At 40.6% G+C, this 14,612-nt stretch overlaps 1 protein-coding gene across 3 annotated transcripts in view; it reads right to left on the reverse strand.

The window, feature by feature from the left end:
* Positions 1–14,612, reverse strand: part of Exo84 (exocyst 84) — a 135,404-nt gene that overhangs the window by 51,162 nt on the left and 69,630 nt on the right. For all 3 annotated transcript variants that reach the window (XR_011712981.1, XM_071663423.1, XM_071663433.1), the window contains exons 11-12: positions 4,849–4,979; positions 3,485–3,710 (exon numbers count right to left, since the gene is read on the reverse strand). Coding sequence is in view for 2 of the 3 variants with exons in the window: in XM_071663423.1 (XP_071519524.1) it covers positions 3,485–3,710; positions 4,849–4,979 (357 nt within the window). In the remaining variant the exon portion in view is untranslated. The remainder of the gene's footprint in view (positions 1–3,484; positions 3,711–4,848; positions 4,980–14,612) is intronic.

Genomic DNA, 14,612 nt, shown 5'->3' on the forward strand with positions numbered 1-14,612 from the left:
CTGATGATACAGCGCTGGTGGCTGATTCATGTGAGAAACTGCAGAAGCTGGTGACTGAGTTTGGTAAAGCGTGTGAAAGAAGAAAGTTAAGAGTAAATGTGAATAAGAGCAAGGTTATTAGGTACAGTAGGGTTGAGGGTCAAGTCAATTGGGAGGTAAGTTTGAATGGAGAAAAACTGGAGGAAGTAAAGTGTTTTAGATATCTGGGAGTGGATCTGCCAACGGATGGAACCATGGAAGCGGAAGTGAATCATAGGGTGGGGGAGGGGGCACAAATTCTGGGAGCCTTGAAGAATGTTTGGAAATTGAGAACATTATCTCGGAAAGCAAAAATGGGTATGTTTGAAGGAATAGTGGTTCCAACAATGTTGTATGGTTGCGAGGCGTGGGCTATGGATAGGGTTGTGCGCAGGAGGGTGGATGTGCCGGAAATGAGATGTTTGAGGACAATATGTGGTGTGAGGTGGTTTGATCGAGTAAGTAATGTAAGGGTAAGAGAGACGTGTGGAAATAAAAAGAGTGTGGTTGAGAGAGCAGAAAAGGATGTTTTGAAATGGTTTGGTCACATGGAGCAAATGAGTGAGGAAAGATTGACCAAGAGGATATGTGTGTCAGAGGTGGAGGGAATGAGAAGTGAGAGATCAAATTGGAGGTGGAAAGATGGAGTGAAAAAGATTTTGAGTGATCAGGGCCTGAACATGCAGGAGGGTGGAAGGCGTGCAAGGGATAGAGTGAATTGGAACGATGTGGTATACCGGGGTCGACGTGCTGTCAATGGATTGAACCAGGGCATGTGAAGCGTCTGGGGTAAACCATGGAAAGTTCTGTGGGGCCTGGATGTGGAAAGGGAGCTGTGGCTTCAGTGCATTATTACATGACAGCTAGAGACTGAGTGTGAACGAATGGGGCCTTTGTTGTCTTTTCCTAGTGCTACCTCGTGCACATGAGGGGGGAGGGGGTTGTTATTCCATGTGTGGCGGGGTGGCGACGGGAAAAAATAAAGGCAGACAATATGATTATGTATATGTGTATATATGTATATGTCTGTGTGTGTATATATATGTGTACATTGAGATGTATAGGTATGTTTATTTGCGGGTGTGGACGTGTATGTATATACATGTGTATGTGGGTGGGTTGGGCCATTCTTTCGTCTGTTTCCTTGCGCTACCTCGCTAACGCGGGAGACAGCAATAAGCAAAATAAATAAATATATAAATAAATATATGAGTGGATGGGCCATTCTTTGTCTGTTTCCTGGCACTACCTTGCTGATGCGGGAGATGGTGATCAAGTATAATAAATAATAAATAACATACATATATACACCTGTATATATTCATACTTGCTCACCTTCATCCATTCCTGACACCATCCCACCCTACTGGAAACAGCATAAATACATGAAGGAAAGGAAAAAAAAATAACATATACATTCTTTTCTCCTTCCCCACACCCAATGCTGCCCTCTGTATCAGTAAGGGAGTGCTTGGAAACAAATGAAGAAGGGCCATATCCACTCACCCTCATCCTCTAGCTGTCATGAGTAATGCACCAAAATCACAGCTCCATACTTAAATCCAGGCTCCATAGACCTTTCCATGGTTTACCCAGACACTTCACATGCCCTAGTTCCATTCACTGACAGCACATCAACTCCTGTATATTATAATGTTCACTTTACTCTATCCCATGCACACCTTTCACCCTCTTGCATGTTCAGACTCAGATTACTCAAAATCTTTTTCACTCCTTTCTTCCATCTCGAGCTTGGTCTTGCTATTCTCCATGTTCATCCTTTTTTCTGACACATATATCCTTATTGCCAACCTTTCCTCACATATCTAAAACAATTCAGCACATCCTCTTCAGCTATCTCAACCATGCTTTTTTAATTACCACACCTCTCTCTGACCCTTTCATTACTTACCCAATCAAACGATCTCACACCACTAATTCTCCTTAAACATCAAATTTCCATCACATCCACCCTTCTCAACACAGCTTTATCTATAGCCCATGCCTCTCATCCATATAGTATTGTTGGGAATGCTATAACATCAATAATACTCATTTTTGCCCTCCCAGATAACAGTCTCTCTTCCGACATATTCTTCGGTGCCCATAAAACCTTTGTCTCCTCATCGATCATATGACTCACTTCTGTTTCCATATTTCTATTTGCTGCCATGTCCACCCCCAGAAATCTAAAACAATTCACCTCTTTTAAGTTTTCTCCATTCAAACTCACACCCCAACTAACCTGTCCCTCAACCCTGCTAAACCTAATAACCCTGCTTATATTCACATTCATCCTCAACTTCCTTCTTTCACTCATTCTTCCAAACTCAGTCAACAACTTCTGCAGTTTCTCACATGAATCCACCAGCAGCGCTGTATCATCAGCAAACAACAACTTACTTCCCAGGCCCTCTCATCTCCCACAGACTGCACATTCGACCCTCTCCAAGACTCAAATTTACTTCCCACCACCCCATCCATAACCAAATCCAACAACCATGGAAACATGACACACCTTGCTGCAGACTAACCTTCACTTGAAATCATTCACTCTCCAATCTTCCTACCTGTATATAAGCCTTACACCATTGATAAAAACTTCTCACTGATTTTAGCAACTTTCCTCCTACACCTTATATGCTTAAGACCTTCCACAAGGCATCTCTATTAACTCTGTTTAATGCTTCATCCAGTTCCAAAAATGCCACATACAAATCCATCTGTCTCTAAATATTTCTAACACACATACTTTAAAACAAAGACTGACGTACCCTCTATCACTTTTGAAACCACACTGCTCCTCCCCAGTCTGATACTCGCTATATGCCTTCACCCTCTCAATCAGTACCCTTCCATACAACTTACCAGGTAACTCATCAAACTTATACCTCTGTAGTTTGAACACTCACCTTTATCCCCTTTATCTTTATACTGTGGCACTAAACAAGCATTCCACCAATCCTTAGGCACTTCATCATGTTCCATAAATACATGGAAAATCTTGACCAACCAGTTAAAAATAGTCACCCCTTTTGTCACTATATCTAACTGCAATACCATTCGCTCCATCCATCTTGTCATCATTCACCCAAACACCCTACATCTGCCACTCCATCATCAAACACATTTAGCATTCCTTCAAAATACTCACCCTATCTCCCCCTCACTCCATCACTGCCTATCCTTTTACCCCCTTCACTCATGTTCCTATCTATTCTCTTGTTTTTTTGCACATTATTAATCTCCCTCCATAACATCTTCATATTCCCTGTGTGTCACAGAAAGCGACTAAAAGGGGTGGGAGCGGGGGCTAGAAACCCTCCCCTTCAGTTTTACTTTTCCAAAAGAAGGAACACAGAATGGAGCCAAGTGAGGATTTTTCCCTAAAAGGCTCAGTCATACCTTATGCTTCCTCACTCATTGTGGGAAATGGTGAATACATATGAAAAAATAAAATACTTACCCATAACATATGCTTGGATATTAGCTATACCAATATCATTCATATCTTCTATGAACTTATTGAGCTGGTCCTTGTTCTCAAACTTCATTGTCTTCCACGTATCTTCTTGTCCTCTGAGTTTTACTGCCTCTATCATTTTGTCACGACCATCACGAATCCACTTCTCAACATCTTTCAGCAAAAGGGTATGAAGAGCAAACATAAGCTCTAAACCTATGTCTGCTGTCTGTATGAAAGTAGTAATGGATTTAGTGTCTCGTAATAAATTGCCAATGACATAATAAAAAATAACTGAAAATTTTACTTGAATATCACATTGAGCTTCTTCTCATTTTCTCCTTTCCTTTCTACTTATTTTAACAACTTCTAGTTTCATTCAAGGCTAAGCCTTGATGGGACCTTCTGTTCATGACTGGATCTTCTGACACATAAACAAAATATATAGAGTTAAGTAATGTAATCTCAAATTGTCAATCAATTTCTTTATTCTAATACCAAGTGCTTTAGTTCACTGGTGGATATGACTGTAAACAAGCTTCTTACTGTCCTAAAACTCTTATCCTTTTACTGTTCTACTTGCTGCCTTTTTCAAATTCAGTTCCTAAATTACTTCACCTTCCAAGGCTCAGGACAACTTGTCATTTTACACTCCTGTTTCATTTCCTAAATGCAAATGAGAAAGCTCCTGCTTTACTCCACTTTTAAATAAGTAAAATCAGCATGCATAGCTCCTAAGTGAATTTTTGCAGTAAATGTAGAGGCAAAGTTTTGATAATCAGAAAATAAACCTATCTGGTTATGCATGGGAAATAATCTAATTGATTACGTAAAGTAGAAGTGATGAATGTACAAAATACATACTGATGGTGGAATTCACAAAATTTCCAATTTTAGGGAAGCCATTCTATCTATCTATCTATCTATCTATATCTCTGATGCCTGTTTCCTTCTGGAATTCCTTTAAGGGGGTAGGCAAGGCAATAGTCTCCATAACCAGTGAACTCCAGTGCCACTTACTAACCCTCCTACCCTCACCCCAAAAGGCCACTGGCAGACGGCAAGACTATCGCAGAGTTTGCAGAGGCTCCTACCTAATGTTCGTACTGACTCCTACTACTTAAAGCTCCTGCCTAATGTTCCTACCTACTACTTGTACCTAATGCTCTACCTAATACTCCTACCTATATGTCCCTACCTACTACTTCTATCAATTGCTCCTACCATTTTTTCAAAAGGCAGGGCTAGCACGCAGCTTCTCACTTAGATAAAGTATAAATATGAAATAGTAATAATCTCTGAGTGTGCAACTTTTTTCCTATTTCATCTAATTGATTAGTAAATACATAAATATATCATAGTCATACCTGTTGACAGTGGTGGTCAGCTTGACTGATGCATTCAGCTACGGTGGTGAGTGATGACTGAGTGGTGAATACGTGCCGGGAGAACATGGAGGCAAAGTTGTTTATTTCACCATGAGCCCACACCACAAATGCTTGAAAAATAAAAAATCAATTTAGTTTATCAATTCACAATATAGAGTCTGAAAATTCATACAGAAAACTACTACTCTAGTTTTGAAGTTGATTAAAATTCAATATTAGGAAAAGGAGGAAACAAACTCCAATGGAACTGACATTGTGCATGAATGGTAAGTTACCATTCGTATACACAGAAAATAAATCTCGTTTTGTAGCAAACAGAAAATTTAAGGTGTGCTTGTATTAATACAAAAATCTGTGGGAGGAAAGTAAATGACTGCATGAACTTTTCGTATCATGTAAATGGGAATTAAGTTGAAGGCTAAAGACAGACAGTGTAGAGAGATACAAAATGAATTATGGAGATGTATGGTTGTGACTCATCTAAAACAATAGCAACACACACACTACTGAACAGAGCAGTTGCATCCCTTCTTAATAATTTTCACAAATCACTTGTCAACAATGAGATGGCACAAAAACAATGATCTACAGACACACTAGCTTGGTTAATTAACTGTTAAACCCATTCCCCTATGCAGGACTAGAAACCCAGATGAGGAAAAAAAATAAAAGCCAACTTTAGTTATACCTATCGATTAAACCTATGAACAAGTCAGCCATAGAGATGTCATTAAGTTAGGAAAATGGCTTTCAGCATTCTGTTTCTGCAGAAGTCAGGTGGTTTAACTAGACTCTGCCAAGTTTATCTTTAATATAACAGATTTCGTTTTGAATGGTTATAAGAACTTAAGGGGATATCTTCAAATTAATTCTTCAAATTAATGTAAGAGGTGATTTATAAGTCGGGTATCTTTTCTGTAAAATATGTCCAAAAAAAAAAGTGCCACATACTTCATTCCAGTTAAAAGCTACACAATCATTAAAAAAAAATTCCATTTCTTAAAAGTTGTGAAAGGGTTTTTCAGTATCATCAATTTCAAGAACCTCAATTTCTTGAGCTTCACCATTCACTCAAACTTATGAATTATCAATACCAGACTTTCAACTACAGCCTGGTCCTTGTACCAGTAATGAGGATGGTGAGGTCAAATTTTGGAGGCCTATAATGCCTATGTGGGATATGATGCTCTAGTTCAACAAATACATCATATCACATCCATCTTGAAGGTTCATGTTCTTTTTTTTCAGCATTGTGATAAGCTAAATCAAAAGTTGACCGAAGGTAGTTTCTCAGACCAAGGTCAGGTCAACAGAGATATTTGGTATCATCCTCCCAGATAGATATATGGTCACTTACAGGACAACAGACGTGACTTTGATTTCCTCAATCAAAACATAACAACCAGGTTCCTGAATGCAAGCATAAAGCTGTCCAAAATGGACATAAACAATGCTTGAGCTTATCATTTTACATGATCATCATTATAGCAAGGTAAACTCAGCAAGAATTCAGAAACATATCACAACCAAATCAACTCCACAGTCTACATGGAAGAAAAAGATATACAATTACATATGCTTAGCAAAACTGGGGGAACAAAAACTAACGAACCAAAAATTAGTCAATAGGAAGGAGGCGAAAGTTCTGGAGCGATGAGAACATTATCTCAGAGAACAAAAATGGGTATGTTTGAAGGAATAGTAGATCCAACAATGTTATATGGCTGCGAGGCACGGGCTATAAATAGGGTTGTATGGAGGAGGGTGGATGTGTTGAAAATTAAATGACTGAGGAAAATATGTGGTGTGAGGTGGTTTGATTGAGTAAGCAATGAAAGGGCAAGAGAAATGTTTGGTAATACAAAGTGTGGTTGAGAGAAATAAGAGAGTGTGTTGAAATAGTTTGGACAGATGGAGAGAATGAATGAGGAATGGCTGACAAAGAGGATACAAGTGTCAAAGGTGGAGGGAACAAGAAGAAGCAAAAGACCAAATTGGAAGTGAAAGGATAGAGTGAAAAAGATTTTGAGTGATTGCTGTCTGAACATGCAGAGGAGTGAAAGACATGCATGAAATACAGTGAATTGGAACGATGTGGTACACTGGGGTCAACGTGCTGTCATTGGACTGAATCAGGGCATGTGAAAAACACTTTGAGCGATCGGGGTTTGAACATACAGGAGGGTGAAAGGTGTGCAAGGAAGAGAGTGAATTGGAACGATGTGGTATACTGGGGTCGACGTGCTGTCAATGGATTGAACTGGGGCATGTGAAGTGTCTGGGGTAAACCATGGAAAGTTTTGTGGGGCCTGGATGTGGAAAGGGAGTTGTGGTTTCAGTGCATTACACGACAGCTAGAGACTGAATGTGAACGAATGTGGCCTTGTCTTTTTCTAGCACTACCTCGCATGTGTGTGTGGGGGGAGGGGGATGCCATTTCACATGTGGCGGTGAGGTGATGGGAATAGATGAAGGCAGCAAGTATGAATATGTACATAATATATATATATATATGTATATGTCTGTGTATGTATATGTATACGCTGAAATGTATAGGTATGTACATGTGCATGTGTAGGCATTTATGTATATGCATGTGTATATAGGTGGGTTGGGCCATTCTTTCGTTTGTTTCCTTGCTCTACTTCACTAATGCGGGACACAGCGACTAAGTATAATAAAATAGAACCTTCACCCCCTCCCCCATCCTGTGATTGACTTCCACTTCCATGGTATTCCTCTCCTAAATCCATTCTCAGATATCTAAAACACTTCACTTCCTCCAGTTTTTCTCCATTCAAATGTACCTCCTAATCTACTTGTCCTTCAACCCTACTGTACCTAATAACCTTGCTCTTATTCAAATTTACTCTCAGCTTTCTTCTTTCCCACACTATACCAAACTCAGTCACCAACTTCTGCAGTTTCTCAAATGAATCAGCCACCAGCACTGTAACATCAGCGAACAACAACTGACTAACTTCCCAAGCCCTCTCATCCACAACAGACTACATACTTGCCCCTCTCTCCAAAACTCTTGCATTCACCTCCCTAACAACCCCATCCATAAACAAATTAAACAACCATGGAGACATCACACACCCCTGCAACAAACCGACATTCACTGGGAACCAATCACTCTCCTCTCTTCCTACTCATACACATGCCTTACACCCTCGACAAAAACTTTTCACTGCTTCTAGCAACTTACCTCCCACACCATATACTCTTAATACCTTTCACAGAGCATCTCTATCAATTCTATCATATGCCTTCTCCAGATCAATAAATGCTACATACAAATGCATCTGTTTTTCTAAGTATTTCTCACATACATTCTTCAAAGCAAACACCTGATCCACACATCCTCTACTACTCCTGAAATCACACTGCTCTTCCCCAATCTGATGCTCTGTACATGCCTTTTATCCTCTCAATCAGTACCCTCCCATATAATTTACCAGGAATACTCAACAAACTTATACCTCTGTAATTTGAACACTCACCTTTATCCCCTTTGCCTTTGTACAATGGCACTATGCATGCATTCCGCCAATCCTCAGGCACTTCACCATGAACTATCCATACACTGAATATCCTCACCAACCAATCAACAACACAGTCACCCCCTTTTTTACTAAATTTCACAGCAATACCATCCAAACCCGCTGCCTTGGCAGCTTTCATCTTCCGCAAACTTTCACTACCTCTTCTCTGTTTACCAAATTATTCTCCCTGACCCTCTCATTTAGCACACCATCTCGACCAAAATGCCCTATATCTGCCACTCTATCATCTAACACATTCAACAAACCTTCAAAATACTCACTCCATCTTCCTCTCAATTCACCACTACTTGTTATTACCCTCCCATTTGCCCCCTTCACCGATGTTCCCATTTGTTCTCTTGTCTTACGCACTTTATTTACCTCCTTCCAAAACATCTTTTTATTCTCCCTAAAATTTAATGATACTCTCTCACCCCAACTCTCACTTGCCCTCTTTTTCACCTCTTGCACCTTTCTCTTGACCTCTTGCCTCTTTCACCTTCCCAGTCATTTTTGCACTATCTCCCTGCAAAAATCATCAAAATGCCTCTCTCTTTTCTTTAACTAACAATCTTACTTCTTCATCCCACCACTCACTACCCTTTCTAATCTGCCCAGCTCCCACCTTTCTCATGCCACAGGCATCTTTTGTGCAAGCCATTACTGCTCCCCAAAACACATCCCATTCCTTCCCCACTTCCCTTACGTCATTTGCTCTCACCTTTTTCCATTCTGCAATCAATCTCTCCTGGTACTTCCTCACACAAGTCTCCTTTCCAAGCTCACTTACTCTCACCATTCTCTTCAACCCAACAGTCTCTCTTCTTTTCTGAAAACCTCTAGAAATCTTCACCTTTGCCTCCACAAGGTAATGATCAGGCATTCCTCCAGTTGCCACTCTCAGCACATTAACATCCAAAAGTCTCTCTTTTATGTGCCTATCAATTAACATATAATCCAATAACGCTCTCTGGCAATCTCTCCTACTTACATACGTATACTTATGTACATCTCTTTTTAAACCGGGTATATGTACAAATTTTCCTTTTTTACTTTTACATATTTGCTATTTCCCACATTAGGCAGGTAGTGTAAAGAACAAAGGACTGAGGCTTAGAAGAAAAATCCTCTTTTTGCCCCCTTCTCTTGTTAAAGTAAAAATTGGAGGGTAGGATTTCCAGCCTTCGATCCCACCCCTTTTAGTCACCTTCTAAGACACACAGGGAAAATGCAGGAAAAATTCTTTCTTCCCTATTCCAGACATTTCACATGCCCTGGTTCAGCCCATTGACAGTACATTGACTCCTGTATACCACATCCTTCCAATTCACTCTATATCATGCAGGCTCTTCACCTTCCTGCATGTTCAGGTCCCAGTCGCTCAAGAACTTTTTCACTCCATCCACAGATCTCCAATTTGATCTCCCCCCTTTCTCCTTGTTCCCTCCACTTTGTCAACCTTTTCTCACTCATTCTCTCCATATGTCTAAACCATTTCAACACACTTTCTTCTACTCTCTCAACCACACTCTTTTTATCAGCACACTTTTCTCTAATCCATTCATTACTTAATCAAACCACCTTACACTACATGTTGTCCTCAAACATTTCATTTTTAACACGTTCACCTTCCTCCACACAACCCTATACATAGCCCATGCCTCGCAACCATATAATATTGTTGGAACTATTATCCCTTCAAACATACCCATTTTTGCTCCTAGAACCTTTGCCTCCTCCTCCACCATGTGACTCACTTCTGCGTCCATGGTCCCATTCGCTGCCAAGTCCACTCCCAGATATCTAAAACACTTCACTTCCTCCAAGTCTTCTTTATTCAAACTTACATCCCACCTTACTAGTCCCTCAACCCTGATGAACCTAATAACACTGCTTTTATTCACATTTACTTTTAACTTTCTCCTTTCACATATTCTTTCAAACTCAGTCACAAACTTCTACAGTTTCTCACTCGAATCAGCCACCAGTGCTGTATCATCGGTGAATAAAAACTGACTCACCTCCCAGGCACTCTCATCCCCAATGGACTGCATACTTGCCCCTCTCTCTAAAACCTTTGCATTTACCTCCCTCACCATCTTATCAATAAACAAATCAACCATGGTGACATTAAAAACCCCTGCTGCAGATTGACCTTCACTTAGAACCATTTACTCTCCTCTCTTCCTACTCATACACACACCTTATACCCTTAACAAAAACTTCTCACTGCCTCTAGCAGCTTACCTTCCACACCATATACTCTTAATACCTTCCACAAAGCATCTCTTTCAACCACATCATATGCTAACCCAAATTCATAAATGGCATATACAAATCCATCTGTTTTTCTAAATATTTCTCACACACATTCTTCAAAGCAAACACCTAATCCACACATCCTCTACCACTTCTGAAACCACACTGTTCCTCCCCAGTCTGATGCTCTGTACATGTCTTCATCCTCTCAATCAATACTCTCCTATATAATTTCCCAGGTATACTCAACAAACCTATGCCTCTGCAGTATGAACACTCATCTTCATCCCCTTTGCCTCTATACACTGGCACTATACAGGCATTCCTCTAATCCTGAGGCAGTTCACCATGATCCAAACATACACTGAATATCCTTACCAATCAATCAACAGCACAGTCATATTAGGTAGTAGATTGTTGACAACAGCTGCTCAGGGTGGAAATACCATCCTGACTAAGGAGTGTTAAAGTGGTACCCAGAACCATCTTACACTCTCCATGTCAGGATTGCTGGTCTTACTTTCTATCTCATCAAAATAGGACCACCAGGCTAGTCCTACCATCTTCTTCCTACAAGCACCATACACTTACTCAAACCTTGCTTATTATTACTACTTTTTTCACATAATTACTCTTGCCAATTCCAGTCCACTCAAACATTTATAAGTATCATCATGATAGAGTCCATCAAATCTATGGACCCCTAGTCCCCGGCATCATGGGGTGCTAAGAATCTCCAGGTTTCTGCCTGACTCTACTACCAAAGAGAGAGAGAGGGTTCTGGCAGTAGTAGAGTTGGTCCCTTCCATGACCTTTCCCTCTCTTGTTAGACCTTCCTCATTTTCTATTCACTATACCAACATTTGTGGTCTCTTTCTAATAACCTCTCCTCATTTGAAAACCATCTGTCTAATCACAATGCTTCTCCTCATAACTTACATCTCTTTTTCTTAATAAACACAACTGCAATACCATCCAATCCTGCCACCATGCCAAATTTCATTGTAAGCAAGGCTTTCACCAAACCACTCTCCCTGACTCTCTCACTTCACATATCACCCTGAATTAGATACCTTACATTTGCCACTCTATCATCAAAAACATTGAACAATCCTTCAAAATACTCACTCCATCACTACCTGCTATCACTTCTCCTTTTGTTCCCTTACCGATGTTCCCATTTGCTCTCTCATATTTTTTGCACATTATTTACCTCCTTCCAAGACATCTTTTTATCCTCCCTAAAGTTTACTGATATTCTTTCACCCCAACTCTCATCTGCCATCTTTTTCAACCCCTGCACCTTCCTCTTGACCTCCTGCTGCTTTCTCTTATACATCTCCCAATCATTTGCACTCCTTCCCTGTAAGTACCTCCCAAATGCCTCTCTTTTCTCTTTTATTAGCAACTTTACTTCATCCCACCACTCAATATCCTTTCTAATCTGCTCACCTTCCACCTTTCACATGCAACATGCATCTTTTGGACATGCCATCCCTGGTTCCTTAAATACTTACCATTCCTCACCCACTCCCCTCAATTCATTTGCTCTCACCATTAACCATTCTACACTCAATCTCTCCTGGTACTTCTTCACACAAGTGTCCTTTTCAAGTTCACTTACTCTCATCACTCTCTTCTCCGTAAAAATCTCCTCTTTTTTGAAAACCCCTATAAATCTTCATCCTTGCCTCCATAAGATAGCTGTCCCTCACAGCACATTTACATCCACAAGTCTCTCTTTTACATGCCTGTACTTGTACTCACATACATATACCTGTATATATCTCTCTTTTAGACCAGGTATTTTCAATCACCAGTCTTTTCTCAGCACACAACTCCACAAGCTTTTCACCATTTCCAATCATAACACTGAATACCCCATGCGCACCAATTATCCTCAACTGCCACATTACTTACCTTCACATTCAAATCACCCATCACTAATACCTGGTCTCGTGCACCAAAACTGCTGACACACTCACTGAACTGCTCCCAAAACACTTGCTTCTCATGAACTTTCTTCTCATGGCCAGGTGCATAAGCACCAATAATCATCCATCTCTCACCATTCACTTCCAGATTTACCCACATCAATCTAGAATTTACTTTTTTACATTCTATTATACACTCCTACAACTGTTTCAGGAGTAGTGCTACTTCTTCCATAGCTCTTATCCTATCACCAACCCCTGACATTACTCCCAAGACATTTCCAAACCATTCTTCCCATTTACACAAGCTTTGTTTCAGTCAGAGCGAGAACATCCAAGTATCTTTTCTCAAACATACTACCTATCTCTCCTCTTTTCAACTTGGTTACATCCATACACATTCAGACACCCCAGTCTGAACCTTCAAGTAGTAGTTGGCAGACAGCCAACGACCAGAGAGTTATATTAACAATACTACCTGCCTAGGTATTGGGAGGCTTAGTGTTGGCTGCGTGGTGAGCCAGCACTTCAGTGGTTGTCAAGTTGCACTCCTCTAACCCAGGTAGCAGTCTTTTCTTTCTACTTCACCTACACATGGTCTACTGGCATTCTGTCCACAAACATACAATCTCTCCTTGTCATACATAACACTTGAAAACACTAAACTCACACAGCTCATTCTTTGTAACTTTATATTTTCCTTTGGTGAGCACTGTGCACCTGCCCTGCCTTTAGGCAAAATAGTAAGAGCAGAAGGTAGAAGCAGTAGGTAGGAACATTTAGGCAGGAGCATTAGGTAGGAGCATTATGCAGAATTAGTCAATAAGAATGTTAGGCAGAAGGCTCTGCAAACACTGCACTAGAGTTGCCTCCTGCCATTGGCCTCTTAAGGGCAAGGCACTAAAGGCTAAGAAGCGGCACTGGAGTTCAATAGTTATGGAAACTCTATTGCCATAACCACCCCTTTGAGGGAGTTCCAGCTGAAAAAGGTGTCAGAGATATAGATAGACTGACAGAAAGATATACCAGAGCAACTGTAAATACACAACACCTTCTAGTACAATCCTACCACAACATGCTCAGCACTCATTTCTATGCAACAGCACCCCTTCCATCCAAATGACTCTATAACTCACCACCATCCTCTAAATAAAAATAAAAAGCTTATCCACACCTCACACTTCAGTAACCTCTCCTCACAGATCCCTCATCCTAACAAATATAAGGATGACAACACATATACACACTGAACTAACCCAAAAAGCACTAAATAACCTCCTTCCCACCTCAGTCTTAAATTCACCTCCCCAGACTAACACAAGTCACACTCTCCTATGTACATGCTGGACATCACCCATCACTACAACGTTATATACACTATCTCAATGCATCTCTAGACCCTTCAAGACCTTGATGCAACTACTACAAAGCAGACACTACTCAACTGCCCTGCACTCTCTACACATAGCAGCACACATAAAACATCACAACACTTTATGTCCTGTAGTGCCGCAGGAGCTCCAAACATATAAGGGACTCCTGAGGCAGAAAGTAAGTACACACTATCCTAGGATAGGTACCTAATGAGGACAAACAGCTGGGTAAACTATAAGGCATGGGAACAGTACACGTCAGTGTCAGTCACTGTTTTCCCCACAGATGAATGGCTTAGAGTTGATCTACACATCAATGTATGTCAAGCACATACAGCATATCTGTCTATCAGTCTATATCTCTGATGCCTGTCCCCTTTGGGAACTCCCTTAAGGGAGTGGCCATGGCAAAAGTCTCCATAACTGGTGAACTCTACTGCTGCTTCTTTGTCTTTAGTGCCTCATCCTTAACAGGCCACTGGCAGTGTTTTCAGAGGCTTCTACCTAATATTCCTACCAACTACTTTTACCTTCTACCTAATATTCCTGTCTAATGTTAAAACCTACTACTACTACCTAATGCTCCCAGTTAATGCTCATCCCTACTACTTCAATCTAATACTTCTACC

This window comes from Panulirus ornatus, chromosome 1 (genome assembly GCF_036320965.1).
Source record: "Panulirus ornatus isolate Po-2019 chromosome 1, ASM3632096v1, whole genome shotgun sequence".
Classification (NCBI taxonomy): domain Eukaryota; kingdom Metazoa; phylum Arthropoda; class Malacostraca; order Decapoda; family Palinuridae; genus Panulirus; species Panulirus ornatus.